The 26,641-nt window shown below is 40.5% G+C and overlaps 1 protein-coding gene across 1 annotated transcript in view; it reads left to right on the forward strand.

Moving 5' to 3' along the window:
• Pacrg (parkin coregulated) overlaps positions 1–26,641 on the forward strand; it is a 422,883-nt gene that overhangs the window by 56,695 nt on the left and 339,547 nt on the right. The window contains exon 2 of the mRNA NM_001389238.1: positions 4,979–5,113. Coding sequence (NP_001376167.1) covers positions 4,979–5,113 — 135 coding nt within the window. The remainder of the gene's footprint in view (positions 1–4,978; positions 5,114–26,641) is intronic.

Raw genomic sequence — 26,641 nt, forward strand, 5'->3', positions numbered from 1 at the left:
AAGAAAGGAAACGGCGTTTCATAATATAAAATTGCTAGACGTTCATATCGCATCCAAACTCAGCAAGACATCAAGGAGAATGAAAATCCAATCAATACATATCAGCATCAGAGCAGCAGCACAGTTAGATTTGTGTTAAGAAAGAATTTAAATGACTCACCCATTGCTAAAGATGCTTCTGGGGTAGGGTCAGGGTGAGAACAGTAGGAAAATAGAAAGTCTCATCAAGTAAAGAAGGATCAAGTGGAAGTTTTAGAATGGAGAAGCGAGAATCTACAAACATGAGGATGAAGCAGCAGAAGTCATCCAACCTAAGCTACAGACAGAGAAGGGTTAAAGGATAATGCAAATGTAAGCCTGGCATCTTCAGGATCTAAAAGAAGGAAGGAAAGAAGTCAGACCTGAAAGGCATCCAGCTTCAGCAGGTGAGCAACAATGTGTGGACTCACCAAGGAGCTGAAAACTTCTCTACAGAAGTGCGTACCAAGGCAATCACAGTTCTGAACACCAGATACAAGGAAGAACAGAGGGGCACTTAGAGAATAGCCAGACATTTGGAAGGATGACTTCTCTCCAGCAGCCATGGAGGCGACTTGGAAGCACTGTTGTGTCTTTTGAGGTCTGAAAGAAAGAGCTGTGAGCTGCAAATGCTGTAACCAGCTGAAATATTGTTTCTGAATGAAGAAACTAGGTCACCCTCAGATGACGGGAAAGTACGAGAATGTGTTCTCAGCATTTCTTCCTTGAGAGAATGTCTAAGAGAGCTCTCACATCAGAAAGGAAGCATTAAAGAAAGAATTTAGGGACATCCCAGGGGGAAGGGCTGATGAGAAAGGTGTAAGTGCAAACAAAATGCTAAACACTGAGGTTGGGAGACGTGAGGTTGTTGGGAAGAGTAAGCTGTACCCAAGGGCCCTGCCTTCTAAGATTTGGGAATTATGTTTGCCAGTTGAAGAAGGAGTTGTAAAAGTCTCTGAGGTGGCTCTTAATCACGTAGAGAAAAAATTTAGGTGATTATAATATGATTAGCTAATAATAGAACATGTAGGGATGTAAGATTTCTGTATTTTGTAAGAATGGCTAACAATGCCAAGAACTGAGGGAGGTTATTCACATATAATAGTACCCTCAGACCAATCAAAAAGCTTCATGGTGATACATGCTCAAACACTGACACATCAAAATGTAGCTCTAAATACATCCAAGGAACTCACAGGAAGAGAGGGCTCACTCTCTTCTGTGTGCTAATATATATCTTACTTTTGCAGAACTCCCGTCTTTCTCCTAACTCCGGCACTAAAAAGTCCATGTTAAAATATATTTAGTATCCCAATCTGCTTATTAAAAAAAAAAAACAGAAAAAATGGTGTGGCTATAAGAATTTTAAGTAAGGAAAACTTTAAAGAAAAATTGTGAAAGACCAACAGGGCATAATGAAATGTCTGTCTGTCTAGAAGCAATACATAGTAAAAATGGTCATTCTACCAAGAAGTCATAGAAGTTCTAAGCGTGTATGTATATATTGGAATAGAGTGTGGCCAAATATGTGAATAAGTATGCATAGAATATGTGGTATATTAGGCAAATCCACGATTATAGTTGGAGCAACTCCTCTCTCAACAACTTAAAAACAATGGTTGGAAAATCCCAAGAATACAGAGACACTGGACTTTCAGGAAGCAGGACCAAGCTGGTTGTTTTCTGCAAACCTACGCATATCTGGGACGAGGCAATCTCAGTGGAGGAATTGCCTCTGTCAGGTTACCTGTATATGAAATTATAGGGCCTTTTCTTGGCAAATGTTGATGTGGGAAGGACAGCACACCATAAGCAGTGACGCCCCTGGGCAGTTAGTCCTGGGTTTTGACAAAAAGCAGGCTGAGCATCACATGAAAATAAACACAGTAAGCAATCCATAGGCTTCTGTCTCCATCCCTGCCTCCAAGGTTCCTGCCGTGAGTTCCTGCCCTGACTTGCCTTGGTGATGTACTACAACTGAGATAAACCCTTTTGTGCCCAGCTTGATTTTGGTCATACTGTTTATCACAGAAGTAGAAGTCTAACTAGAACAGAGCCTAATCAAACTATCCAGAGCACCTCAAGCAGTGACCGCAGAACATACATGCATGCTACTGAATATGTATCGCATTAACACAAACCTCAGCCAACTTTAAAAAGCTGAAATCATGCAAATAAACCTAGAAAATCCACAGAAATCCAGGAAAATTTTTTAAATCATTGGACTATGTGAAAACGCCGTGCTACCTAACAGACTTGTAAGCCATCACTAAGGGTGTTGGCAGAGAAAATTACAGCAGTACACGCATACATTGAAGAATAGGGGAAATCTCTAATCAATCATTTAAGCTTCCATTTAAAAAATAGAAAGATAATTGTGAATCAATTTTTTAAAAACAAACAAAACACCTCACAAACTCTAGAGTCAACATTGAGGTAAAGAATGAGTCTCCATAGAGACCCAGCAAGCATGTCCCAAGACTGAGAGAGAGACATGAATCTCCATGTCTCAGAGATGAATAATGGACACCATCACATCTCCTGCAGACATTTTGATAGTCTACATGAAATGGGAAATATGAACCTCAGAAATATGAACCACTGTACAATAGGAAACATGATGTGAATATCTGTGTACCTTAAGGAAATTGAATTTATATTTCCCAAATCTCAAACCTTCATTATCAAAGATGACAAAAGAAAAATCACACAAACATATTAATCAATGTAAAAATGATCCCACATTTGGCAAAAAAATAGTATTTATCCATAATTTTAAAAAAACTTGGGAAAAGGAAAAGAGAGGAAAAAGTAGGAAAACTCTCTTGTTACTTGATACTGACCACCTACAAAAAATGTACGCTTTTAGTCATGCTATCCCCCCAAAGAATATATTTAACCCTGATATTTTTAATGGTGAATGTTTAACATACTGTGGTATACCCATGGCACAGAATACTCTCCCAAATTAAAAATATTAAACTTCTGAAAAATATGATGTATGTGAATCTCCGGAACTTGTATGGATGGGGAGTCAATCCCAACAGTTCTGTACTGTATGATCCTTGGAAGAACCAAACTCTAGAAATGAGGAGGAGAAAACTGTTGTCCAAAGGAGAATCCAGACTGGGACTGATACAGAAGGGTGCGGCTGCCTAAGGGAAACGGGACTCGTGCCAATGTCAGTAGCTTAACTGTGAACCAGTCTCAGCTTCTCAACATAACACTATAGGGAAACTGGGTACAGAATACATAGGGTTCCTGTAATACTTCCTCCCAGTGCATAGGCATCGAGAGTTATCTCAAATAATAGCCAAATAAGAAAATAAAGTAATCAGGACTTTTCTACCCAGTCATCTAAGGACTCTGAAATAACAGTACACACATCCTCACACTCTAACAATTCAGGTGTGCCTATCAGAACTATAATTTTCAGAAAATACATGTGCTTTCATGGCACCTTTACTCTGGCCAAGTATTCTCTTTTTATATTCTATTCTATCAGCTTTCCTTATGGTGTTAAAATGGTGCTAATTTGGTAATGATAATTTTTTAAAGTAACTTCTTGGCTAAATGAAAGAAAATTAGACGTCAATCAGTCCTCAAAACTTAGTATTTGGTGAGGCAGGAAAGTCCAGCATCTCAGCTCAGGGGTCTCTCTCAGCGGTGCAGTCCCAGTGGTAACAATGGGATGGAAAGCGGTCTCCTCTGTGTTCAGCTCAGGGCTCAGAAACCTGTGCAGACATAGCTTCTGGATGTGCATGGCTGGTTTTTGTTTGTTTGATTGATTGTGTTTGTTTTTGTTTTTCTGAGTGAATTTCATATCTTAGGGAAGAAACACTGGTTCTTCCAGAGGATTCCCATTGGTTAGTTACTTGCCAGCAGTCAGTGCTCTGCAAGCCTGCATCCTAAACTCCCAGAGCTCCAAATACTTTCATATATACAATAGAGACAGTAGTCACTCGATATCTTGTACTTTATGACATTACTGCATGATAATATATTCATCAAAATTCAAGTTTTAACAAAAATTGAGATTAACAATTAATTAAAAATTAAGATAACAAATCAAATTAAGCTAAATTATTTGTTTATTTGTTCATATTGTTAAAAAACAATTGTGATTCTAATAAAATGGTCTATGAAATGGCTGGTCCTTACTTTTTTATAATAAGGATGAACATGCTCTGCCCATCTATACTGTAACAATTGAGTGGATTGCAGTTTTATACATAGGGTAACATTCAGTTTAGTTAGGTTAGTTGGGATGTAGATAATGAAGATTTAAAAGATAACACTCAGCATCAATAATTCTTCAGAAAGCATTTCTTATAATGAAGAATGCAGTTTGGGGAGAGAGAGTTTCTCACATAATTTATTCTAATATTGTTTCCTGGTGAACTGAGATTAGCAAATGCATCTTATATGCATACAGAGTCAATCACATTTCTTCTTGATAACCTTGTTAATTTAGCACTCATTTTATATAATACCCTATTACGCTATAGTTTTGTTGTGAATATTTATATTAACATTATTTTACACACACACACACACACACACACACATATATAAAATCAAGAGAAAATTTAAAGGAAATATTTTAATTTGTTTCATCACCTCCCAACAACATATATTATCAGATTTGAGCGTCAAATTTATAGTTATTAGAAATTATAACATAAAAGTTATTACCCATTTTTAACACTCTAAACTGTATTGAACGTACCTTAAAGTCTGGTTTCTCTTCCTCACACAAAGACATTAAAGTGGCCTTTATAGTCATGCTTTCTAAAGTAACTTGAAACAAAGTAGCCTCCAATATGTGTATGTTAATGTGAGATTTCTGTCGTCCCTGGGTAAGCAGTTTAGACTTTATTTCAAGCATATTTTCCCCAAAGCTTTTATTTTATTTTAAGCCTATTTTAAAAGCTAAAGAGTATCTTTGTTTCCCTTCAAGGTGCGGGGTCCTCCAGCCGCAGGGGCATTTAAAGAAAGGCCGACCAAACCCACCGCATTCCGAAAATTTTATGAGCGAGGAGACTTCCCAATCGCCCTTGAGCATGACTCGAAAGGAAACAAAATTGCCTGGAAGGTAAGTCCTGTCCTGGGCACAGCTGTGACAGCCAGCTGCTGCTTGTGGGAGTGACACCCCAATGCCAAACAAACTTGGATGCTAAGTAAATAAACTCGAGTAATTTCTCAGCAAACAAATGGCGGTGGGAGAGCTTTTAGGGCCCCCTGTGTCAGCCGTCCACCTTGACTAACAATTAAATTATAGCCCTCAAAGAAGAAAATGACAGAGTTGCTTTGCCTTAGAGAATTGTCCGCGGTCCAATTCATCTCTATTTTTATGAGAGCCTGGCAGCCCGGCCTGTTTCCAGCAGTCCATCAAATGGTGGACCTGGCGGCTGGATGCAGAGAGCAACAGCCATTTATCTCCCCCAGATTTCACCTTCCTCCAGGACACTTCCAAATGGAAGCTTTAATTACCTAAATGGATAGGTCAGGGCTGTACGCTCCCTGGGATGCAGAGTGGAATACACAAGAAGGCGGCCCCTCTATCCCGGCATCAGCCAGGACGGGGCTGTCATCCTTGCCTGTTAGAGGCTGACCTCGGCCAGCGAAGCCATTACAGCACAGACACTTTCACGACAAAAGGTTAATTGGCTTCAAAATAAATGTATTGCCTAATGACTCCATTTTAATGTGGCCGTGCCTCTTTTCCAAGACTTGCTGACGTGACTTGTGAAAACAAGCCAGTCTCTAGCGGGAGAAGGCTTTTACATTTAATTTGAGGAATGGATGCTATCTCTAACTGCTTCTGCTATTTAATTATTTTTGTTATGAACAACTCTGCTTTTGGTGATATTTATCAGCTGAAAGGGCCTCTCCGCCCAAAGACAGCCAAGCCAGTGCAGGAGTCTGAGTATCAATCACATCGGCTTGAGGAAAACAAAAGGTTCAGGCCAAACATCATCAGTTAAGAGAAGCAGCTGACACTTGAGCTGAAGAGTCAGTGTCTTTGTCCGGAGGTGGGAACTGTCCATAATGAGGAACAGTAAAAATAACAGGAAACAGTTGAATTTAAGAACTTAGCATGCTAAATAGCTAGGGAACGTGCATTGAACTGTCCTTTCCCCCTCACACTTGGGAAGCCAGGGAGACCTGTATTTTATCTAATGTATCTTGATAATCGTGTTTTCTCTCATTGGCAAGCATTTCTAGACTTTAGCAGTCGTCTGAGCTTAGGTGCGTTTCTGACAAACTACGGTGGTGTCTTTATTATTAAGCTTCCTTGTAAATGTTTACATGAGGAGACGAGGAGCCTTGTTGCTTGCTCTTGGTCCATCACCACTAAAGGGGGATTTGCTTTGTGAAATGGATGGGTTGTGAAGAGAATTTTCTAGAAAGTATACGTATTTAGGATATGCTAGTCTTAGCATGAGTCAGCATTGCCTTTATTTATATGTGATTCAGCACATGGCTTTGTGTTCGATTGTCTAGGATCTGGTTCATGTAAGGAAACAGAGGACTTTCTAAAAAGCCTAACTAATGCTGCATTCAGATTTTCTAATAGTTTACAGGTAAATGGGTTTGGATGTTTTAAATAATTTCAACTTATACATAAATTGCATTCATGAAAATTTGTAATAGAAATTTATTTTGATCTCATCCTACTAGTAATGTAAATTTAGAGGCATCAAAGAGGCTATAAAAGTAAATTATTAAGAAATAATAAGGGGCTAGAAAGATGTATCAGTGGTTAAGAGCACTGACTGCTCTTCCAGAGGTCCGGAGTTCAATTCTCAGCAACCAAATGGTGGCTCAGAGCCATCTGTAATGGGATCTAATGGCCTCCTCTGGTGTCTTAAGAGAGTATGGTGCACTCACTTACATAAAATACATAAGCAAATCTTTACAAGTAAAAGAATAAGAAGGTGAAATTTTTACTTTACATTTGCAAATCCAACATTCAATAAGGGTAAGTGTTTTCTTTTCTGGGAATTAATGTATTGAAACCACTATTGATTATAGGACTGGTTGAGTAAGCTAAGAAGCAATGATAAAGATGAAACGACCAGCAGGGCTGTATAATGGCGTAAGTTTTGAGAGATGTCTCATCCCAGAACCTGTGGCTGTCTGTCGGTCAGGACTTTTTTGGTCTTTTATAGCATGACAACAACATGGGAATAAAACCCTGATGGTATGAGACATAAGCTGGTGGGCACTCGCTGTGCCCATGTTTATTCCCTGGTGCATCTATGGTGGGCACAACCTGGTGCTAACTAGGAGCAGCGGAGTTACTCAGTATAGCATCCCTAAGGATGGGGCTTTGATAAGAAAGGGGAACAAAGCAGGTCTTGCACTGAATTTATCTGTGTATGGTCAGAAAACAGGTCTCCAGGAAGCACGTGTCTTTTCTTGAGCCATAGTTAGTACCTTTCTCACTGTAGACTGACAAATTTCCCTCATGAAGGAATAGGTTTTTCTCAATACTTCTCAAGATAGTTGGGGACTTCAAAGGCACTTCCAAATGCCCCGAGAGTATGTACAATCAGTCAATGAAAATTCCAAAAGCCCTGTAGCTTGAAATACCTAATACTCACTGTCAATAAGGCATGCTTAAGGCTGCCTCCTCATTCAGTCTAGCAGTTCCACTCTGGTAAGGTACAGAGATGCCCGCCCAAGTCATCAAATCCCCTTCTTGTCCAAGATTAGCTGAACTGGCCTTGTAGAAGCAAAGGCAGCTGTGTAGTTACCCCATAAATTACTTAAAGCAGTCAGAGGCTAGAAACCAGAGCTAGGCAAATTCTGCTTCCTGGTCCTCATCTAGACCTGATGGAATACATTAGTGTACCTGAAAATGCCCATTAATTCCACATGTCCAGCAGTGAGGCAAGCTGAAACCTTTGGCTGTCCACTTGACCCTCTTCCTTATAGAATCTCTAGAGATCAGAACATTGCCCTGCACTGCTTCTATAATTGTGGGAACATTTCACATTTACACTCTGCTGCAGTACAACTGGCCATATGTGACCATTAAGCCTCTGAAATGTGCCTACTGAGACTGAGAAACTGAAGTTTTAATTTTATTTCATTTTAATTAATTTTGATTTAAGTGACCACACGGTTACCACATTGAGCTGGAGAAGTCTAGATGAAGATTATGGCTATGAGACATAAAGGCTGGGTCTGATGCTCAGAAAAATGATGGCCACATAAAATTATTAATAAAAAGAAGAAGGCAGGTTACATCTGTGTGTGTTCTGCATAAGATAATTTCTTGATGAACATGAGAGAAACATTACAAAATACGGATAGCAGAAGTTTCTATATTCTTGACCATTGCCAGTTTTTATCTCAGAATAAAAACTGAGTAGAGCTAGTCTAGAATTAGGAAGCTTACCAGCCAAGACCTGAAATTCTTTGTAAACTTGTGGATGTGAATTATTTAAATACGTCTAAGGAACACTTGTTTCCAGTTAAGGGAGCCGTGAAGAAGCCTGGTGGTAACCTTTTCTCTGTTTCTCTTGATACTGTTAATAGTCAGGACATAGGGCATTTTATTTTGTGACTGATATCTTCACTGTAAACATTGTGAACACAGGAATGGGAAGAGATGGGTGGTCTAGGTAGGATATGATCCAGACGCCAGGAAGGACAGACAACACAGGATACGATCCAGACGCCAGGAAGGACAGACAGCACAAGTTGAAAACCTGTATTTGAGTTTTCTCATTGTAATTCCCATTCTTCGGTTTCTCATTCTAATATAATTTGAATCACAAGGACAGTGGTTGGTGTGGGATGGGAGGGGCTCTACCTAAAGGTCCCATGTGGACATTCTTGAGACAACTGTTACAGAGCAGCACACACTCCATGCCCCCTCCCGTGTACTGCTTTCAGCAAAGAGTGAAGACTAGGAAGCCTGGAGAAGGCACTCTGTGGTGGAAAGGGCTTAGCTTGGGTTGTAAAGGGAATTATGGGGAAGTTCACATAGCTTTCTGGGCGTTGTTCCCTCCATGCTGCCTCAAGGCACCATCCATCTTCCAGTCATCTAGGGTGAGATCCTGCAAGTACCCCTCTTGTGTTTTCCTCAGCTCACCCATCTCTGCCCTCTCTTCCTGCCCCTCCTCTTCCTACCCCTCCACTTCCTGCTCTTCCTGCCCCTCCTCTTCCTACCCCTCCACTTCCTGCTCTTCCTCTTCCTGCCCCTCCCACTCCCTTTTGCTTGTCTTCTTACAGCTTTCACTTTCTAGATTCATGCCCATTCCAAGAGCTTTTCTAGAGCAGACAGAAATCTGAGGTCACCTGGTGGTCACCTGAGTAAACTTGAGATAAAACTCATTTTTTGCACACTCAGCAGCCAGTGGAAATATTAATCATAACAGGCTCTATGAAGTGCATTGTTTTATTATAACTTTGGATTACATACTGCTGTTTTATTCAATATTTTAACATTAATTCTTTAAAAGCAGTCACTTCCATAGAGACCTTGGAAGAAAGAGTGGGGAAAATATTATAAGCACATTAGCTTTAAAAATAAGCTATCTTATATTGTAAACCACTCATTTTAAAGATGAAAAGAGCTGCAGGTACTCTGAAGCATCTCTAAATTCATTCATTTTATCATCATTTTGATAGAGTAGATCTGACGTCAGCTCTTCTCTCTCAGTCCCATGACACTTTGCTACATGACAACACATGGCACACACTAAGAAGTTTTGTTCTCTACTAAACTTCCAAAATATCAACTTAAGGATGCCTATATATTACATGGATTTGCCTAAGAAAGAGACAATCTGTAGCCTTCTTGGAAAATTATTATACTCTGCACCAAAATCATAAAGCTCTCAACTTATCACAGAAGGAGAGGCCCAGCATAGACTTGTATTCCTCAGAGTTCCCACTCTTAGTACCTCGAAGCCACCCTCATGGCAATATCCAGGAAGTCCTTTTCCAGAGAAAAGCCAACGATGGCATTTGCATTCCTGCTCCTCCACACGTCATTTAACATGTCAATAGTTTTCAGTGGTCACTTACATTCAGTAGACCAGACACAAGCAAGTTAATGTTAGAATAGGCCTTGATAGCCTCCACTTGCCTCCTCAATGACCCATTGGCAAATCAAAACTTTGCCTTGAAAGAATTCATTCCTCAAGGTGAATGAGTTAATTATACAGCTGACTATTGATTAAAATTCTGCTCATGAGGCTGTTTCTATATAAAATATCTTGATATTAATGGAGTAACTATAAATATATCTTCCTTTGTAACACATTTTAACCAATGAGTATTCATCTAACTAAGTAAACTGTATATGTACACTCACTCCACTTCATTTAAAATTCACCTTATGGTATTTTATTTAAAAAGAAAATAAGCCTAAGGTACATGAATTTATTAGCAAAACTGAGAGGATGAAAGCAGGGTTAGGATTAGGACTGAGTGGGATAGTTAAGGAGCTCCAGGAGAAGCACGGGCTGAGTGCTTCGAGGTGAGGTCCAGCTCCTGTTTCAAGGTGGCATTCTCCCTGGCATGGAGCAGGCGCCCGTGCTCCGTGAATGTGGCCCAAACGCTCCAGGGCCGAGTAGTCGCTTTACCCTTACAGCCACGAACTCCAATCTCTATTCTCTAGGACTCATTGTCCTAGTCTGAAAGACAATAATGCCATTCTTTTTAATGATGGGAGATCAAAGAAGTTTGTTTTCTAATTCTTAATTATATTTTGTGAAGTACTTTCCACAGCAAATTTTAAAAGGAAGTTTTCAGAGACCCAGACTTCGAGAAAAGAAGCAGGAAGACCGGGGCAGGAAGTTTGACTTGAGTCCATTGTATTTTGTGCTTCAGGAATACACCAGTAGTTCTAGCAGTGATGAGCGTTTATCATGGGGACTCTCCTCAGGTTATGCACCAATGCTTTCCCAATGGCTCTTTACTCTGTCTGTCTCACTTCCAAAATGACAGAGACAAGCTCATTTCTCTCTCTGAATGAATGAAAACAAATGTCTGACTTGAATATCCAAGTTGGGAAATGATGTGCACAAAAATGAAGATATTTCAGCTAGCCTTTAAAAGAACCAGTGAATGATGTGGCCTGCAAGCCTCCCATTCTGCGTTGGGTGACAGCCCCAGTCAGGTGTCCTCCACTGGTGTTTCTTCTCTTTGTCCTAATCCTTTTTCACCTCAGCATCATTGGTCTTCGTGGATTTTAAAAACCCTATCACTATGACTATTTTCATTGGCATAAATGATAATTTCCTACCAGGAAAAAAAGTTACTTAATATAATTATTATTAAAGTGTGTACTGATTTTTTTTACAATTAAAATCAACCCCAAACCATGGTAGCTCCTTGTCCAAATATATTGTTGTATTTTAAACTAAGTCACACTATAACATGATGCCACCTCATTTATTTGCCATCGGGGTGGTCACTCGTTCCTATAATCTTGATTTATAATTAGTCCTTTCGTGCCTTCAGTTTCTTAAATGTTTCCATTTTTTACAGATTGAAAAAAAAATTAATGTTCTGCTTGTTGCCCTCAAGGTAATGCTGATATTGATTTCTGAAATCGTGTAGGCAAATTTATTTGAGTTGAATAATTGGCTTTACATGAAGAAGGATGAATGGTCTCATGGAATTGTCCCGGGCTTCTGTTGCTTTTGAGAAATGCAAAAGTTCTCATTAGATAGCAGGATTTAGTAGAATTTATAAGGCACATTTCACAGGACAAGTGACAACTCACCTTATTTTTGTAGGAACGAGATACCACGTTTCCATGGTTCCATCCCTATGGTTAATTAATACCCAGAGTCATTCCAAAATCCTGAAAAACAGACCTTGGCAGTCATTGTACAGTACTGAGCTTGGGGTTTTGTTCTTGGGCAGTGCCGCGCTTGGGGCTTTTAGTTATTTTTTCATGCACAATCCCATTCTTGTATTTGCTATAAATCGCTCCACCTTCAATGTGCACAGCTTAGAAATGCAGCCGTGGATGAGAAATAACTTGAATTCGGATGGGCTGGGTGACCTCTGAAGGTGGGTGAAAGGTTTTCTGCTGAATGGGCCAGTGCTCCCTGCCGCCAACATAATTTATGTTAGAAATTAGTGTGGATGGTTCACTTTTATGGGAGAGACCTGCTTGTAGCAAGCCTGCAGAAACAATTTTTCCCCAAGCCTCCATCTGTTCCTCAAACTAGGGCATATGCCATCCCATCGAGCTAGGAAGTGAGCTGATTTATAACTCCGGGAGAGCCTGTAGATTGAAGGGAAGGCCGACCGCCGCTCCCTGACAGTGATTTGTTGGGCACTGGCTAAGGACAGTTCACGATTCCCGGGGGCCCAGGAGGAAACGTGCAGGGTTGTGAGTTGCAGATCTCTGTAGATGGACAGCCAGAAGACCAGCAAAGCATCCCTGCTTCTCCAGCTGGGCTCCACTGCGGGGGAACTAAGAGAGCCCTTGGCTGATGGCTTGAAGGGGCTGGTAGCCATGACAGTCTGCTGTCACTTAAAATCCCAGGAAGAAGTGGAGTTGCTGCCACCCTCCAAGTAGTGCCTCTTGCCACCTAGGAGTAGGGGCTCTTGAATCTTTCAACTGAAAGCGTGTGCTGTCTGTCACCCGTCAGAAACTTCCTTCTGGAGCCACAGAGAGCTCTTTGATACATTTTCTGTATTTGCCTGGAAGTTGAATCTCTGGTTCCAGGCCACTCTGTTATTTCAGGAACAGCTCCCAGCCTGTCTTACCTCCCTCGCCATCACCCCTTACTAAAGCATCGTGCAGATCACAAGTTGTTCTACAGATTCCAAAGGGAATCCGGTTGACAGGTTGACAATGAAAAAGTATGTCATTGCTTCATGTTGGTTCTTTACAGTGGTCAGAAACTCCAGACATGGAGTATGACTTCAGGTGTGGTATTCTGCATTGCTTTTAGTTTTCCTTCAGGTGAAATATAAATCAAATATTGACAAATAATTATTTAATCCATTTCTGAAGCAACAATTTTAGGAAAATTTTCTATCTTTATCAAAAAGGCTGTCCTGACCTTGTAAGTTTCATGTGAAAATCAGTTTTGATAGACTACTCAGTTGAACACATATTCCTGAAAAATCACATGGGAACTGTTATTACTAATATAAATTCTTGTTCTTAATATGAAATGTATACAGGTTTATCTTATAATATATGAAAACATTGAAGAATAAAAGAATGCACAACTCATCTTGCTACCCCTTACTGAATGTAGTTGCAACATTTCTGGAAGCATTTCCAACTCACCTCACCTTCTGTGTCACTGATGTCATAACAGAGGCCATGTTTGTCACTTCTTTGTAGTATGTAAACTGTGTCCACACTTTATTCTTTACTCTGAAGGTAAACATGCTTACAGTAGACTAATTGGAAACTGACAGAATGTAGACAGAAAATAAAATATATCCCAGCATGTTCTGCTGGTCTTTTTCCTTCAGATAGTTTTTATGTCAATTTCATGGGATAAAGTGTTATGTGAGAAGTTTCAAGGAGTCCTGAAAGACTGGCTTAAGAGACCATCATTGATGGGACAGGCCATTTTAGGATTTTAAGTGTTAAACAATTTAATACAGAAAGGGCAAATATATGCAGTTTAAAGCTAGAACTGTAATATTTATTCTGTAAAATATGTCATAAATTAAATATAACAGTATTCATATATGTAGCATATGAAATTGTTATAGTAATTTAGATGTGAATTTGTTATAAGAATATCATTTGAATGAATTAATGGTATTTCAAGCTCAGGTTTTAATTTTTTTTTTAAAAATTGAGACAAGGTTTTATCATATAATCCAGGCTGGCCTAGGATCTAGGGTCCCTCTGCCTCCTCATCCCCAAGCGTAGACTCACAGAACTGTGCCTAGGTGCTTGGCTGACAGCCATCTTTTAATATGTAGCTTAATTACTGATACCTTTGGAAAATATACATCTCCATATGTGTCTGTACTTTATTAGCACTGTGCATGGCTTTCCCTATAGTAATTCTCATGGCGAGATGTCCAACCATGTGAGAGTATTTGTCAGTGTGTCTTGGGGGGGGGGGTTAGGAAGTCTTCATAGTTCATTATAGATGAAGCACATATTTTTCTTGTTAGAAAAAATGTACGACTATACAAAATCATTAAATGTTAATAATCTTCAACCCCTAGTGTAAGACATCTCCCATAGCACATTACCCTATACAGTTTTCAAACTTGGTTTTTAGGCTGAATGGGAACCCACATTTCCTAAGCTATGCATTTCCAATCTTAGGTTCTTGTTTAGGTACAGTTCTATTTTCATGCCTATCTTTAAGCAACTTCATAAAAATCAAATGCTGTTATTTAACATTTAAATCCATTTTAATATGTAGTTTTTCAGTTAATCACCTTCTTAAATGAGAATGGCGTTCTTCCCTATCTCTGCAGAATGTGACATCGTTGTATCCTTACTTATAAATGCAAGAAATTGAAAGCAGGCTGGTTTTCAGGTCACTTCTGAAAGCCTGCTCTTGTTTGCCTTGTGTGTATACTGTTTGGCAAGCTCACTGAGTCACCACACTATTTTTGATAATTAAAACTTGTTAATATTGCTTTCCTGCATCAGCATTGCAGATTTATTATCTTTTATTAGAAGTCTTCCGTCTTTTGTAAGATCGTGGATTGTTATTTTGATCACACATTTTCCAGTTCATTCTTAGAACAATGTAATGTGTGGATTCCACGGTTCTGTCCCTCCACTGCTATCTTGCCACTCACATTTTCTTCTCTTATCCCTTTTTAAGCTTTGGCAAGAGTTTTCCTAAGCTCTCGTACTTTCCTTAATACGGATCTACTATTACTGCCCAGGATTAAGTTTTGGTAGTCTCAGGAACTCTACAGAGCAGCTAACTTAGACTCCTCGGTGGCTAGTGTGGCCATGTCATCCAGTGCGCTGTGCTGTCCAGACAGGAGCTTCTGTGACTCTGGAGACAACACTAGAGGGGGCACATAGTCGCCTGCGGTCTCCTCAGTCCCTCGGTTGTGTCCTCCTCTGTTCTGACCCATGGCATTTTACTCGAGAGACACACTACTTATAGGACAAAAACGCCATCTGCTCCTAGCACTCTCTGTCTCTACATCCTGTTCAGTGTTTGCCTGTGGCCTGTATAAGGATTGGCCGAGTGGACATACAGTGCTAATGGGGATGCACTGGAAGCAAGGCAGGGTTCATCTTAAAGACCAACTGGTGCAGCATCACAAGTTGGCAACAGCTACCTCTTGCTCTCCCACCCCCCGTTCCCATGTCAGATCATATACATCTAACAGGAAGAAGGAAGCAGAAGACAGGCGAGCAGTGAGGAAGCATCTGCCTGCTTCTCAAGGACTGCTTCAGATTGCAAAATCACAAGTTGACTGTAAACCATGTTGTCTTGAGCTGGTTCTTTGTATCTTGCTATCTGTAGAAATTCCCTTTTTCTCAACGGTGCTTTCTTAATTTCAATTGCATGTGGAATTTTTCTGTGGAAAAAAAAGTGAGTTTTTTTTAATAGATCATTTTTCTACAATGTAGAGAGACACCAGGTCAGAGACCTTCTTCGGGGACTTACTAAAACCACCGAGTCTAATTTAGTTTGTGCATTATTGGAATGCATGCCATTGCAGAGAAGCTGTGCAGTCTCATCACCAGACCTGGTGATGCAGGCATTGATGCTAAGGAGAATGTCGTACAGAATAGAAACTAAAATACCAAAGAGCTCATTTCATATCAAGTCTTAAATTGATTTTTTGCATAGCTTACACCTTTCAAAATCTGTATGTATTTAATGCTATTTCTTTTATGACAGAGCCCAAATGATGTCTATAGATAAACTTTTCAAACTGAGAGACTGTCATAATTTTACTGCTTTATAAATTGTGTCTGTTTAGATTAATATAATTTTGGCCTTTTGCTTTTCTCTGACTTCAGTTATTTTATTGCTACATACATTTAATAAATTTTGTATTTAAAATGACCTTCAGGAGCTCAATCTTTATAATATCTATATCCATGTATTGTGTGAGTCCGAAATATCAACGAGGCATTGCTAACTCCAACATCCAGCTTCATATTTTGAAATGAAAATTATTACTTACATATTTACCTAGCTGTGACTCCTGTATAAAGTCTCCTGAGCCCCTGTTAAATACAAATCATCCATTTTCCTTCTAGTCTCAATCTCCCTGAAGATCTTTAGTTCACTCTTTCCTTCTCCTGTCTTCAATTCCTTCTTCCAATTTATTTATTTACATATTTTTATTTAAACATTTCTACATATAATAAATTTAGACCACATTCCTTTCTCCCTCCCAACCCCCAACTCCTTCCAGATGTTCCCTTGCCCACCTATAAGACAAAATAAGTACATACACAAGATTATATCTGGATTCCACTTTGTGCTTGACAACTACTCCTGGGCATGGCTTGCCTTGGAGTGTGGTTGCTACACTCAGTGGCATTCATTGGAGAAAACTGATAGCTTCTGGGTTAAGGGTGGACCCAGTGTCTTCTCCCCTCCTTGGTGCTGGGATTTTGTTCTGGCTTAAACTTGAGCAGATCATGTCAGTGCTGTCAACGCCCTGCAAGTTGATATAAGTATCAGCCCTGTTGAGTCGAGAAGACAGCCATCCACCAACCCCTAATGGCTCACAGCCATCCACCAACTCTGGCTTCTACAGTCTTTCTGCCTCCTCTTCCTCATAGATTCCTAAGCCTAGTAAAAGGGGTTTGACATAGATATCCCATTTAGGGTTGAGCATTTCAAAGTCACTAATTCTCTCTATGGTGCTTCATTGAGTGTCTCCATGTTAGAGACCGTCTACTATAGGAAGCAGCTTCTCTGGTAAGGGTTGAAGAATGCATGGATCTATGAATATAGTGATATGGCATTAAATACCATTTTGTTGCTATGTTCCTTTAGCAGAATGATATAAGTTTCCCTGTCTAGTCTCAGGTCTTGGCTACTCTAGCAGACTCAGACATGTGCTCCATCTCATGGGTTGGGCTTTAGATCCAATCAAAAGGTGATTTGCTCCCTAACTTTTGTTCTACTACTACAGCAATCAATAACGCTGATGAGACACTGCTGTGGACGTGGGTTCATAGCTGAGTGATATTGTTGACTACATTTCTCCTTTGGTAGCACGTAAAGTACCTTCCAAAACCATGAACTCTAGTCAGTAAGGGTGAAACTTCTACTGGGCACCAGCTCTATGCTCAGTGATATGAATGTGTCTTCAGCTGCAGGGCCTTCTTGTTAGGCTATGGAGAGCAACCAGTAGTCTTGGCACTACGCTGTGATGTATAGGGAGGTCTATGGGATCCCTTTGACAAACAACTCCCCAAGATGTAACCCATTCATGGCCTGGGAGGTTTTATTTGGTGGCATAAAATTTCAAAGTGTGACATTCTCTCCCCCCGTCCCACCCCATCATGTGGCGACTCCATTTAAATTCCTAACACTTATGTACATATTTTGGCATGCATCTATGATGGTAGGCTTCCAAATGGCCTCTCAGAAAAACTTTTGTGTTAGCGGTCCCTTCTCATAGTTCCTCTTTCACCCTACCCTCCCATCCCCGTCCCATTTAGTTCTTCTAGTCTAGCTTCCCCATATCTCTTCATAACGCTATATTCTAGTTCCCCTCCCATTCCCATCTCATTTAGTTCTCCTAGTCTAGCTCCCTGTATCCCTTTATAACACTATGGTTCCCCTTCCTTTTATTTACTTTCTTTACATTGTCTTTTGAAATTTTCTCCAGTTTATTTCTGACAAATATCCTTCCTCTAATTTATTCTTGTTTCTTCAAAGAATATGATGGTGATTATTTTCATATCTACTTTTTTAGGTAATGGCTTTTCTTACTGGCAGTGCTGGATTATATGACTTGAATCTGCTCCTTTTAAGTTTCTTTCATATTTACATGTTAATTTTTAGCTACTGTGATGTGAATTTAAATTTGCCTTTTCTTGGGAATCCCTCAGACTTGGGCTGATCATCTTTACTTTGTGTTCATGCTCTGGCATCCCGGCTAGAAGATTTGAGTTACTTCTTCCTTTAGTATCTTGAAACCCGCCCTCTTACTTTGGAGGAGAGACATGGATCATTTTTAAACTTTGTATCTGGTATTGATAAATTGTGAGCATGTCAATCAGAGAACTTTCCATTAATTCTGGAAGTTTCTTTTAGATACATTAGTGTCTTACCTTGGCCACAGAAAGCTGAGATTCAATCGTTTCCTAGTGTGAGACCAACTGTGGAACTACCCTGATATAAAGAAGTCACTGTAATAAACACAAAGCATGTTGTTTATTTCTCAGGAAGTTGCTTGTTAAAGGCAGCTAGATAATGTATATCAAATACCTGTGTATGTGATTTGCACACATGCATAAGCTGAGACAAGATACTATTTTTTGCTTCAGACAGTCATAACAACAAGACTTAAGGATGTGCTAACTGCAACCTATTGGCTTTATATGCATGCAATATTTGTGTGTATATATTATGTTATATATTATCTGTTTTATGTTATATGCCTTATCCCTAATTTTGTCTGAAGTTAGGAGTTCAATTGTCACTCTATAAAATTTTATCAGCAAATCAAGATGGTCAGGACTATCTGAAGGAGACCTTTGCCTTTTGATTTCTTTCCTGTGAATGGCGAATTTCTTGACATTGTCCATCCATTGAAAAACATATTTTAACAGCATCTCAGTTAGAAAACCTCCTATGACTTTTGAAAAAAATTACGAAGTATTTTTTTTCAAAAAGACAGTATAACATTAGATTAGAGAAAATTTAGCTGTTAAAACATTTTCCTTCCTTGAAAGAACTGCTTCAGATATACTAACTGCCATGGTGAAGAGTCACTTGGGTAATGAAAACATGTTCATGTATACACGAAGGGATTGCTCATTTGTGCTCATTATTCTTTATATTTTGTAAATGTATTATGAGACGTGCTAGTGACTAGACTGCAGATATTAAAACCACAAGTCAAAAAACACAAGAGTTAAGATTTTTATAATTCTATTTGGGAATCGCTAGTTTTTCTTGCCCATGTGGGTTATAATTTTAACACTTCATTATTGTAACTTATTGCATTTAATAAACTAACAATTGAGACTAGCTTCAAATCTCGAACAGCAATTTAGCAGATCGTTCGTTTTGTGAAGAAGAAGTGTGGATCTTGATGACTGAGGTCTGCGGCTACCCTGGGGAAATGGAAGACAAATGAAGGAGAAGACATTCTCAGCAATGTCTTGACCTGTCAATAATATTACATTTTAGCTTAGTTCATGGAGCCCACAAGCTCTGTAAATGGATGAATATGCTCTCTATAGAGTATCTCTGTGGGCTCTGTCAACCTGAAAGGACTGAGAATACGCAGGTGACGCACCCATTTTGGTAAGACTGTTCTTGAATGTAGACAATACCAACCCCAGGCTGAATAAAAGAAGAAAGGAGGAAGCCACAGAGACGTTGCTGTATCTGTCTGTCCTTCCTAGTCTATCAAGGTGTGAACAAGCAGCCTTGCTCTCCCTTCACTGCTGAGCTGCCAGTGCTGTACCTTCTCTGCTGTGACAGATGATATATCCTCTCAGATTGCGACCAAGAGTAAAGTCCCCCCCCCCTTAAGTTGTTGTTCAGTATCTGTTGACATCAATGAGACAGCAACTAATATAACTGAAATTGATGAAATCTCGGTGCTAAGAAATTCTGTGTGTTATTAATACGTCACAATACTATATGGATTCCCAAACAACTTTATATAGCAACCGTCATTTTGTATGTAGATTCCTACCTGATAGCTGTCTCTCACATTGGTTCTTTCTCAAATATACCCAGTATACCACCTCCCCCTTCTACCTCACCTGTTCAGCAAGCAGCTGTCCACATGTCAATTCATCTTAAAATAGGCTTTTGAGTTTATTTTTATTTTATGTCTATGAGGGTGTCTTGGTTGCATGTATGTCTGTGCATATATGTTTTATGGAATATAGTATAATGGGATGCAGTTAGTGGGATATAGTATAGTGGGATGCAGTGTAGTGGGATGCAGGGTGGTGGGATGCAGTGTAGTGGGATGCAGGGTGGTGGGATGCAGTGTAGTGGGGTGCAGTGTAGTGGGATGCAGTGTGGTGGGATGCAGTGTAGTGGGATGCAGTGTAGTGGGGTGCAGTGTGGTGGGATGATGCAGTGCAGTGATATGCAGTGTAGTGGGATGCAGGGTGGTGGGATGCAGTGTAGTGAGATGCAGTGTATTGGGATGCAGTGTAGTGGGGTGCAGTGTGGTTGGATGCAGTGTAGTGGGGTGCAATGTGGTGGGATGATGCAGTGTAGTGATATGCAGGGTGGTGGGATGCAGTGTGGTGGGATGCAGGGTGGTGGGATGCAGGGTGGTGGGATGCAGGGTGGTGGGATGCAGGGTGGTGGGATGCAGGGTGGTGGGATGCAGTGTAGTGGGGTGCAGTGTAGTGGTGTGCAGTGTGGTGGGATGCAGTGTGGTGGGATGCAGTGTAGTGGGATGCAGGGTGGTGGGATGCAGTGTAGTGGGGTGCAGTGTAGTGGTGTGCAGTGTGGTGGGATGCAGTGTGGTGGGATGCAGTGTAGTGGGATGCAGGGTGGTGGGATGATGCAGTGTAGTTTCATGGTGTGGCCTGAGGATATGCTTTAATAAAATGACTGAATAAGATACTTTTTACTTCTTAAAATGTACTAAGCTCACACCAAATAAAGTGTTAAAGGGGGAAATGCAATGAAACCAAACAATGTTCTTTTCAGGTCCTATTAATTACTGAAAAACGGTGCCAGAGTTATAGCCCAACACTAATGAATTAACAAATTCCATTTCATTAGGTTCTTATTCCACTCAAAGACTAATTAAGGGATCATAAATTACTGCATTTTGTATATTTCCATGTAAATATTTTATGACCATATGCAAATATGTATTTCATCTGTGAACAGTACTTTTCACTTTAAATAAAGAAAAGCCTAAATAACCAGGTAAGTCCCCTTCCTTTTCTTTTGGAAATGAAGCCCGTGCTCCTAAGCAGATGTGTGAAGCAAGCCGGAGGGACGCAGTCCACTCAAACCAGAGCCACGGACAGACACCTCCTGATATGGAAGCCCCAGGTCCACATCTTCAGGGTCACGCAAGAGCTAGTTACAACCCCGGCTCAGCCTAGCCTTTGGAGAGCAAATCAGAAGAATCTGCAGAACCATGTACTGTTCTTTGTATAAACACGGAAGCATCTCCTGTGGCAGCTGTGCAATGAGAAGTGAGAGGAGGAGGAGCTGAGAGCTGAGCATGCGCAGTGCTTGTTTGTCGGCTCTGAGCATTCCACCATCCATCACGTCCTTTGATGGCTTCAGTTTGTTAGATGTAGCAAAGTCACTGGTGATGCTGTCCTCCGTGCAGGGACCCAATTAGTCACGAGAAAAATAAAGTGAGAAGGAATTTTAAGTCACGCAATACTTCATGGTGTTTGGAAATTCTAAAGGTAGCTACTTGCTCTACAGTCTGCCACATAAATTAACAAGGAAAGGGGGGCATTTGAGAAATCAACTAGATATCCCAAATACTATACTAGAAATCACAATTACACAATTACAGATGTGTAGTTAACTATATGACATGTGTTGTCATTTATTTTGATTCCTAAAATTAACACCACAAAATATTTGCCCGTTCCTTAATGCAAACCTTGTGAGATTTATAGCAGACAAAGTACAAATAGATCAAACTTTCCTTTTTCATTGCACGAGTAGAATATCTCAAGGCTACTTACTATACAGCTTAGCATGCTTTGAAGGACGGTATATAACCAGGTCCAGATTCCGACGGCAGGAAGCTTGCACTGTCACTGTAGGAAGAGGGACCTTCACCTCTCATTCCTAGGTTCAGGAGGACACTCCTGACTCAAATGACCGATTGGCCAGAGGAAAGCCTACAGATTTACTCCGTGAGGACCTAGAGAAGAGATTAATCCTGGGTGATCATGATGTAAAATTGGTGAAAAGTGAACATCTGTGGACAAATAGCATTGGGTAAACCAAGAGTATCTATTGCTAGGAGACCATGAGGATAAGAATGTTCCTTTCCAATTGAAGAAGCTGAAGGGGAGAGCGACCCCATAGGAAGACCATCAGTCTCAACTAACCCAGACCCCAGGGAGCTCCCAGACACTGAGCCGCCGACCAGTGCATACATGGGCTGGTCTGAGGCTCCCGGAACATATGTAGCAGATGATCTGGCATCAGTGGAAGAAGATGCACCTAATCCTCCAGAGACTTGAGGCCCCAGAGAAGGAGGAGGCCTGGTGGTGGTAGGAGAACCCTCTTGAAGGCAAGGGGGAGGAGGAATTGGAAGAGGAACTGTGGGAGCGGATATGAGGGGGGAGGTCAATGGCTGGAATATAAATAAATAAAATAATAAAAAAATAAAAATTTCTGAGACAAAAATAAAGTAAATTTTTAACAACATTAAAAACGAAACAACAATAACAAAAACCCTACGTTCCCTTCCTCGAGTTGTAGGAAGGACACCTCTCACATGAGAACCTACCATATGTCCTAGAAAACCCCTACACCTGAAAACAAGCCCTTTGGATACTGAGGGACAGAGCCAGATTCCGAATCAGACACTGTCCGGTGTCCATCGTGTTTCAGTGTGTAACATTCTTTTTTTTTTTTTTCTATTCTTTTTTTCGGAGCTGGGGACCGAACCCAGGGCCTTACGCTTGCTAGGCAAGCGCTCTACCACTGAGCCAAATCCCCAACCCCAGTGTGTAACATTCTTGGTAGTGTGTTCTGAACCTACCATCACGTATGCCTTAGCCTTCCTTAGACCTCTGATTCTGTTGTGCTTAGTCTTCATCCTTCTTTATTTAGAAAAAATCTTCACACGTCAGCATGGTAGAGAAATGCATATCCAAAAAGGGTTATAGCTTGGTTGACAGCAAATGAAAGAAAGAGGTGAGATTGGCCTTCTGTCCATGAGGTTGGCATTTGCAGATATAGACAACCATGGATGAAAAATACGCAGATCAAAGATTATGTCTATGCTGAATACACAGCCTTTTTGTCTTGTCAAAATTCCCTATGCATAACAACTGATGGAGCATTTGTGTACCATTTAGGCACTATAAGCAGGCAAGAGTTGGTTTCACATACGTAGAAGATAAGTGACGGTTACACTGATCACTGTGCCTCTTCATATAAAGAACTTGAATATACATGGATCTTAATGTCTGTGGGGACCTCAGAAGCAGCCTTGTGCAAGCACCGAGAACAGCAGTGGTCTACTTGGAAGATGCTATTAACACTGTTAATTGATTGTCTTGCTTGACCATATTTTTCTCGTCTGCATCAGTTCCTCTTCGCATTCTTTACTACACAATAACACATACATTTTGTGGGACAGGAGCTAAATGTACAGTCAATAAAGCAGGAGTCGAGTTGAAGTGGGTGCCCAGAAATTATAATGTGATACATTCTTAGGGTTCACAGAGAAAAGCACTGAACTCAGGCAGGCTGGAAACACGGTAGTATTACCTGCACCTGTATAGATTCTGATTTTATTACAGTTCCCACTGTAGGCATGGGACCAGCTTGTCCTCAGCCACTCACCCACTAAACAAACAAGCTGTCTTCCTTAGTTTTAGAAGAACTGAAGGTCAGATCTATCCCTGGTCTTCTCTAGGAAAGTCTCCCATCATTTGTCTTAGCCAGGTCTTCCCCCTCAAGGTTGAGTTTTAGCAAATCCAAGTGGCCACTCTTGGTCATCCTCTATAAAATGGCATTCATCCTTGTTCTTCCACCCAGAGTCAAGATAACCCTTCTCTGTGCCCATTCTAGGTAAAAGGTGGAGAAAGTCATTCTATTATGTGTCTAGTTACTGTGAAGAGATACCATGACCAAGCAGTTCTTATGAGAGAAAGAATCTAATTGAGGGCTTCCTTAGTTTCGAAGGCTTAGTTCATTATTGTCATGGTGAGAATCATAGCATCCTGCAGACAGGCACTGGAGCAATGCCTGGCAGTTACATCCAATCCACAGGTAGAGAGATTAGCATGTCTAGTATGGATTTTTAAAAACTCAAGGCCCACAGTGTTATACTTCTTCTGACAAATCCACACCTCCTAATCATTCTCAAACAGTACCACTCCCTGGTGACTAGGCATTCAAGTATATGGGCCTATGGGAGCTCAAAGTCACATTTTGGAGAGGCTTAAAAAGGCACACCCCTAAGGCTACCATATTTTCCATCAGGTTCAATCAGGGGCAACCATTTATCCTGACATATTTCCTGCCTACATATATCCTGCCTACAGGTATAATTAATTGGGTCAAACAATCTTGTTTAGGGGAGTGAAAAGGTAAACAGCAGCCTCTAACATTTAACTTTGGTTCTCACAAAATGTGCCTGGCTGTATGGCCATCCACTTGGACCACCCACTATGGCTGTCCTACCAAAGAAAAATGAATCTACCTTCCTAATAAGCCATTAGCTGCTGATAGCACCGCAGCTGGGAGTGGAGCTTGAGCGGGCCTTCCCTTCTCCACATTGGGATTTTTGACTAGCTTGATCTTGAGCAAGTCGTTTGTAATAGCTATGCCATGCCCAGAGGCAAGCCCCTCACAATGCTCCCCTCAGTCCTGCAGCTCTTACTGTTCGTTTGCCCCACTTCCCTGTTCTCCCTAGGCCCTGGTGGTGGTGGGAGTAGACTAATATGAAGATCATGGGGCACAATTCTAGGGATGACCATACCATAGACCAGTCAGAAAGCTCCTCATGCCTCTCTACTGACTTTGTTTACTTAGGATGTGCTGAAAACTATGCAGGGACATTGACTAGGTCACTCAGGGGTAGTCACGGCAGTGAGGCACCCAAGATGGCTGCTATTCCTACAAGAATGCTCAGGATACACTCCATGGCAGGTAGGGCTGAGAGGCTGGGACAGAGAAGTGGACTTATACATATCTAAGATGTACCTTTCAGACCTACGTATCCAAGGTGGGCTTTCATCGTGTTTGTTAAATATTTCATGAGACAATACTTACTGAACACTTAGGATATGTCAAGAGCTGATTAGGTCTCAGTCTGTTTCCTTGGTTTGGGGATTCTAATGTGTTAAGTCTTAAGAACACCATTTAATGATATCCCTGGGCCTTAGCAAATTCAATAGATTCATTTTCTTCTTCTCTAGTTAAACTTCCTTTCTGTCAATTTAAAAGGTAGATTTTCAGAAGAAAGTATTTAAGATAATAAATATTAATCATTTTAGTGACTGAAACACTCATATACATCCTGTCACTATTTCCGTTTCCATGGGTGGCTGCTCCTGAATTTCCTCTTTAGTAGTTAAGAATTTGAAGTTCTTGCTGTGTTGGGTTTAAAGTGGTTTTGATAGTCAGCTTTTGTTGGTAGCATTTACAAATTCTAAGCAACTTTCCCAGCTTCTATTATATTCTCTCTTCCTGCTGGGATTTGCAGTGTACAAGAAAGAGGAACAATGTTTCTCACATTATTCTGATAATTAACATCTGCAAAGGACAAGCCTCTGCATAAAGTCTCTTCATAATGGGAGGAACTGTGCAGGGACAGGGGTGTATCCTGTGCTAGGATTTTAATATTTCAAACCTTGTCCTCTTAGGAACTTAACTTTTAGCTTCTGCATATACAAGTGATCCTTTTGTCTTTTGTTTTTTGTTTTATTTTTAAGGGTTTTTTTTTCCCAAATGGATACAGATGATTCCAAATAAACCATTGCGTTGAACAGAGCAAAGTCAAAGATTAGCAATTCTAATAGCGTTTCAACCACTTTGTTCCAAAAAGTTTTGTATAATACATAAAATAAAGATTTAATCAACATTTGAAAGCAACCATGATGCTGACCTGGTTATATGGAATTTTCTTAACCAAAACATTTATTAATGTAGTCAGTCATGAGGTGCAGAGCTAAAGTTCACCTATGAGCTGATGTCGTTTCTCATAACTCCTCTGTATCTCATGACAGCCATGCACCTGCCTACCTGAGCCATCTCAGAAGCAGAGTGGCCTTCAGTTTCACAGAGCATAGTCACACTGCCCAGCCTCTAGGCATTCTGGGAAACCGAAGGCACACCAGCACTTAGGATAATATCCCTAGGCCAGTGAGATGCTTCAGCAAGTAAAGGAAGGCACTTACTACCAAGCTCACAACCCAAATTTCACTGTGGTACCCACATGGGAAAAAGAGAGAACCAACCTGGGAAGGTTATCCTCTGACCTCCACGGGCGCCCTTCCTCCACACAAAGAAAATAAAAATGTTTTCGTTCATAGATGCTGTTTCTGTAAGCATTCTCAGGACTGCCCTGTACTTGACTTATCTTAGTTATATCTTCCAGAGAAGATATCACTCCTTGGCCCCCTTCAGTATGCGGGTGCTACCATTTCTCTTTGTTTGGTAAGTAGTTGTGCAGCTTTTCGGAACTAAGGTATCCATCTTCTCATTTAGAATACAGTGTATTGACTTCTTTGAAGATTCTAGCATAAAATAAGGAGTTCTATTTATTCTCTTCATTATAAAATTATTTCTAC

The sequence above is a fragment of the Rattus norvegicus genome, chromosome 1 (genome assembly GCF_036323735.1).
Source record: "Rattus norvegicus strain BN/NHsdMcwi chromosome 1, GRCr8, whole genome shotgun sequence".
NCBI classification, from domain to species: domain Eukaryota; kingdom Metazoa; phylum Chordata; class Mammalia; order Rodentia; family Muridae; genus Rattus; species Rattus norvegicus.